This window comes from Cetorhinus maximus, chromosome 23 (genome assembly GCF_964194155.1).
Source record: "Cetorhinus maximus chromosome 23, sCetMax3.hap1.1, whole genome shotgun sequence".
In the NCBI taxonomy this organism is placed as follows: domain Eukaryota; kingdom Metazoa; phylum Chordata; class Chondrichthyes; order Lamniformes; family Cetorhinidae; genus Cetorhinus; species Cetorhinus maximus.
The window spans coordinates 10,443,102-10,449,382 of NC_135901.1; the positions used below are offsets into that span (position 1 = coordinate 10,443,102).

The 6,281-nt window shown below is 44.9% G+C and overlaps 1 gene segment (V, D, J or C); it reads right to left on the bottom strand.

The window, feature by feature from the left end:
* Positions 1 to 1,507: 1,507 nt before the first annotated feature.
* LOC144698154 (Ig heavy chain C region-like) lies at positions 1,508 to 5,331 on the bottom strand. The segment is given in 4 exon segments: positions 1,508 to 2,243; positions 3,279 to 3,599; positions 4,545 to 4,862; positions 4,953 to 5,331. Coding segments are annotated over 4 exon segments (1,323 nt in total).
* Between the last annotated feature and the right edge of the window lie 950 nt (positions 5,332 to 6,281).

Consider the following 6,281-nt stretch of genomic DNA (forward strand, 5'->3'; position numbering starts at 1 on the left):
AGAGAAAATCTTCAAAATGCCAGTGGCTGTGAAAGGTTCCCCACTGCGCTGTCCGTCTGCACCCAGTCTGATAGTTGGAATCTCAGAGTCAGATAATAAGATGTGGCGATAAATTGAAGGTGATTCGTGACTTTACAGTATGGGTACGTTGTTGTTCATTTGATAGTTAAAGTCTGGTTACCTTGACAACAGTAACAAAGGTGCTGTAGAGGAAACTTAGAGTAAACAGGATGGCGAAGGCAGCAACTGTCAGTGCGTTGTCGTCTCCTTCCAAACCTTCCACTTCTTCCTTTCCTTCCTCTCCTATCACATTTGGAGCGTCAACTGAAACAAAGAGAAATTGGAGCTGATAAAGATGACACTGGGCATTTCATCAAGGTCCACAATGTCTCAGTTTGAAGATAATAGCGAGGGAGAAGATCACAGTGGAGGAGCACTGGGAGCTGTGAATAATTGAAAAGTCTTTCTCTCTTGACCTGTCACTTCCTGGTTCTGTCTCCCACTTTGTCTTTGTCTTTCTCCCTCTCTCACTGCCTTTCCTCTATCCCTCACAGAATCTGTCCCCTTGTTTCTGCTTCACTGTCACTCTCAGTTTCTCTGTCTGTAACACTTACTGTTTCCCTCAAATGTGCACAAACAAACAACAGATGATGCTAAAACTGTTTCCAAAACCTCAGTCCTTCAGTCACCCCAGTTGTTTCTCCATCTCTCTATTGTATTATCCAATCTACCAGCTCAAACACAAGTTTCCGACTCCTTGACTCCAATAACACTCTGACCCGCAAACAAACCGTTGATTGTGAAGCGCCCTGAGATAATCCCCATCGCCAGGGTGATATTCTTAGTAACTTCAAATATTTATTTCTTTTTGACTCTCTGCTTCTATAACATTTTAATCAACCTAATATTTCCTGAGGCAGCATTAAATGAACTTGTGTAGTCACCAGGTAAAACACTGACCTCATCTGCTCAATGGCACAAATTCTTGTGAGTGGTGATGTGAGCGAGTGAGGCACCAAATGGGATCTGAAAGTCTGCAATTCATGGATTACTGAGATGTGGTTTTGATGTAAACTTGTAAATGGTCCCACAGCACAATTGGAAGAAGAGCAGGGGAGTTCTCTGCAATGTTCTGAGCCTGCCAACATTTATCCCTCAACCAAAACACCTAAAACCAGATGATCTGGTCATTATCACAGTTCTTATGGTGGGAATTACTGTGCGCAAATTGGAATTGGTAAACCAAGAAAGACCAAAGCCATCCTGATGTTCATATGATACAATGATAGTAGAGTTGTGGACTAATCATAGCAATCAGTCTCTTATCAATTAGTCCACAATAAACCCAGACAGGAGGCGAGGTAAGCCCAATGGTGGGAGCATTGGAAACCGTAGGCCCAAGGACCCCTGTTCCTCACAAGCATGTTACACTCACCGCACATCATGTCCGAAGATACTCATTTACTGTCTCCCAAAACACAACAACAATGAGCACTCAAAACTGAAACCTTTTCACATTATGTTTATTGAAATTGGGTCAGTACATTGACATTTTGCCACATACAATTAACCCTTCTTGGGGTCTCACACAGGTTTCACACTTGAACAAATGCAGCACAAAAAATGTTTGAAAAGAAACTCAGAACTTCAAACATTTGGAGAGAACGATGTTTGTTGTAGGATCAGATGTTTGAATTTAAATAATTTCTTTCTCAGTTATTGAACAAGGTCAGATTTTGTTCACATTTTCAAGTGATCTGCGACAAGAAGCGAGATTTCATAGCAACCATGACAATCCTCTGGTTGTCTTAACCATCCATTTACAAGGATTATGTAAATGGGTGATTGAATCGTTAGATGTTATGAACAGGATTTGAAGCCATCAGTTAGGACAAGTGACACGTTGACCAGGGTGGGTTTGCTGTGAGATTTATTAATGCTCCTGAACAGATTTGTTGTGACTGACTCGTGTCCCACCACACAGGAGTAAGTGGTGCCTCTGTTCCACTCGTCTGCGGAGACTGTCAACCGACTGCCCGAGCTCCAGCCGCTTCTGCCATCCTCGGTCACCGGCTGGTTCACAAATCCTGACTTCAGAAGGGTGTCATTGGCCATCCAGGCCAGGTAGATCTCTGCAGGGGAGAATCCGGTGACCAGGCAAACCAGGGTCGCGGTGTGATCTGTCTCCATCTCATCCGGCGAAGGGGGAAGGAGGTAGATTTGAGGGTGAGTCTTAATGTCAACTGGAAACAGAGACAGTGTAGGTTAGACTGAGCCCCCTCTCATCCTGCATTCACTCGACATATTCTGCTCTTAACACAAATCTGGGCAACTTCTGCATCCCCAGGGACCCCTCTTATATCAGAAACTAAAGGCAATGACCTCTTTCTGGCCATTGTTGGGGCAGGGTGCAAGGGGGCAGGATCATCAATCTTGCTGATTTTAAACTTCGGGAGGCAATGAACTACTGGGAATCTGCAGGAAGAGTGTTCGGCTGGTTAATAGGATGTGCTGACCTTAAAATGATCAAATTAATCAAAACCCTTACAATCATGAGGGATTTCACTGGCAGGAGAGTCAGTAAACAGAGGGCAGTTGTTAAAGAGGAGCTGGCAAATGAACCAGCGGGAAGATGAGAATTTTTTTTTGCTCTGCGAGTTATGATTATCTGAAATGCACTGTCGAAAGGAGGGTAGTGGAAGCAGTTAAATAGCAACTTTCACAAGGGAATTGGACATATGCTTGGAAAAGAGAAAATTGTAAGTCTATTGGGAAAGAGCAGATTGGGTGTGAGATTAATTGAATAGCTCTTGCAAAGAGCTGGCACAGGCATGATGGACCAAATTGCCTCCTGTGCTACATGATTCTCTGAGAAATACCAGCGATCCACTTCCCAGCCCCTGCTTACTGTTGTAAAGAGGTAGGCTTCAGGAATTAATCTTGTCCTGTGGTGTCTGCTCCATCTCCCTTTCCTCTTAATGGACATGCTCATCTTCAACCTTGGCCTCAGACGGACAGTCTCCCTCACCGCTCCAATAGCTGACTTGTTTCAGGCACTTCCTAATGTTGTGATAGCTGCTAATTCCTCTTCATCTTGTGTGGTTTGGAGTGAGGCCATTGTGGAAATTTGAGGTTTTATCTGATCCATTTCTTAGCAGGGTTTGCACATCCCTAGGCCATTAACATGGTGTGACACCCCGTACTAGATAGTTTACCACTTGGTGGTCATAAATCACTTCATTTGCTCAGACCAGACCCACAATTTCATCCACACGTACCTTGGGCTTTTCTGATTGACCTCTTCTCAGGCGTTGGCAAACTCTTGTCCTCCACCAAACACAAATACTCTACCCCACTCTCCCACTCTGCAGCAGGGACCGTCAGTCTGCTGAAGATCATGTCTTTGTCTCCATTCCTCTTGGGACCCTGAGTCTTCACTCCATCTTCTCTCTTGATTCCATCCGCCTGCCAGGTTACCCTGACTCCCTCTAAATCACTGTGAAGTACCTCACAAAGTATAGTCGCCGTCCTGTTCCTCCAGATCTCTTCAAAAGGAGGCTTCCTTAAGGTGACTGAGATCCCAATGTCCAAACATACATCTGGGAGAAAAATTATAATTGTTATTTCATGATTCCCTCATGGGACGTGGACATCGCTTGCAAGGCTGGCATTTCATGCACTTTGCCACATGTACAATAGTGGCTTGCTCGGCTCTTTCAGAGGGCAGTTCTGAATCAGCCACATTGGTGTGTGCCTGTAGCCACATCTGGAGCAGACAGGGTAAGGACAGCAGGTATCCTTCCCTCAAGGGAGATGAACAAGCCTGTTGGGTCTTTATGACAATCTAACGCCTTCAAGGTCACTTTACTGATTCTAACGTTTTATTACCAATTTTTACTTTCTATAAGTGAATTCAAATTCTCAAGCTGTCTTAGATTTGAACTCAGTTCTCTGCATTAGTGATTGTACGTGTCAACCTTGGCACGTTGGTAGGGCTAGCTCCTCTACATGCGATGGTTGTGCATTCATGACCCACCATGGATACTTAAGCACAAAATCAAGAGTGACAAACCCAATGCCGATACTGAGGGAATGCTGCACTGTTGGGTATGCCGCCTTTCAGTGAGAGACATTAAGCCACAGGCCCTTCTCAGGCCAACAAAAGAGATCACATTGTCGCCATTTTGGAAAAAAGGGGAGAGGGGCCAATGTTTAACAGATTACCTGGTCTTCATCATAATGCAGTTTATCGGGCCTTGCCTTATGCAAATTAGTTGATGCTTTCTTTGCATTGAAACAGTGACTACACCTCAACAAAAGTACTCTTTTGGCTGTGAGGCACTTTGGAACATCCTGAGGATGCCAAAGCTACAACATTAATGCTATTGTTTCTTTCTTTGTCCAGGCCTCTGGAATACTACTCCACTCACATACTCACTACACAACCAGATGTAAGTTGCTAGCGTTGAACTTTCCGACCCTCATAGAGTTTATAGCCTTAGGGATAAACAATGTCAATATTGGAGTTAGGCCCGGGATCATACCTTGGAAGTTCTTCACTGTCTCACTGGTGTTGAAGTTGGAGGGTGGATGAGACACTGCACAGGTGAAGAGTGAGCCTTTCTTCCACTCCTCTGTACTCACAGTCAGGTAGTGCCTGACACAGAATGTCCGCGCCTGTTCCAGAGCAGTGTGTCCAGCGTGGGTGTTGGAGGAGATCAGAGCACCATCTTTCTCCCAGGTGACGTTTATGAGGTCCGGGTAGAATCCAGTGATCACACACTCGAGTGTGGCTGTGCTCTGATTCTTGACCTCTTGGGCTGGTGGAGACAGCAATCTGACCTTGGGACTTTTTGGCTCGACTGGAATAGACAGGCAAAACAAAGAAGCTGTTAAATTCCTTCCCTGAAAGTTAACAAAGTTAGTTATGTAATTTCTGACCTCTCACCCACCTTTTACACTCTTTGCCCGTTTTGAAATGGGTGAGGATGAGGAACCACTTTGAGCAGAGCACACGAACTCCACCCCGCTGTCCCATTCCCCCGCAGTGGTTCGGAGTCGGCTGGTGACGATGTATTGGGTTCCTTCCTCTCTCTGTCGCTGAGTTGCAACCCCTTTACTTCGCTCCTGCCCGTTCACGTTCCAGGTGATGCGGACCTGGCTCGGATCAGAACAGACCACTGTACACAGCAGGGTAGCAGTCTTGTTGATCCAAACCTCTTCAACAGAAGGATTTTGGATAAAAACTGACATTTCTGGGAAGGGGAAAGAGAAAACTTCAGAAGGATTGACATTATTTGGTGTTGGCAGGCTTCAGAATTTTAGGGTGACCTCTCCTATTGATGATGGTGGATAATAGGTCAACACAGAAATGACTTTAAACTGCCGCCTGTTTTAATCTCTTGAGTTGATACTGGGTGAAATACATACCATTTAAATTTGCAGCAAACTGAGCCTTTAGAAAATCTAAGGGTGGCTTAAGCAATGTCTAGCAATTCTTGACTCACATGTTATGATGGAGAAAACATAATCAGAGCACTAAGAACCAGCCATATCCATTTTGAATTTGTTTGCTGTGCCTGTGACCAATAGACCCACAGTGAGGAGTGCAATTGCATTCTGGGACTGAGCAACATTTAGATGTGACGCTGTGAATCAATTGCAAAGTCCAGTTTGTTAAATGGAGTGAGGCAGATGCAGACCGCTTAGCAATAGAAAGAATTGAATAAAGGCTTATTTACTTACAGCCCCTCCACCTCCCCGCTGTTGTATGGTTGATTTGTGACATTGAGCAGATTGAATCAACGAGGTCCCCTTTTTGGAGACAGCCTCGGATTGCCTCCATTTCAAAATTCTTATCCTAGTGTTGACATCTCGCTGGCATTGCCTCTCCATATCTCTGTCACATTTGCCAGCCCAATAACCGTCTGAAAATGCTGCTTTCCACCAACATTAACCGCTTGTACACCCCACACTCCCTTCGCCCTAGCAGTAGCAGCTGTCCATCAGCCATCTAGACCCTGCTCTCTGGAAGTCTGTCCCTGAATCACAATTACATGGCCAGCTCTCTTTCCTCCTTTAAGACACTCCATAAAAACTACCTCTCCCCCCGTCCTCCTTTGGCTCTTTGTCAATTTCTGTCCGATTACTCTCCAATGCAGAACTTTAGACCTCTGTCCACACTAAAGGTGATATATAAAAGCAGGTTATTGTAGATAAGTCTCTGTGAAGAAAGATGATTAGTTTGCAATGGCAGAGCAAGCCACAAATCAGATGTAGTG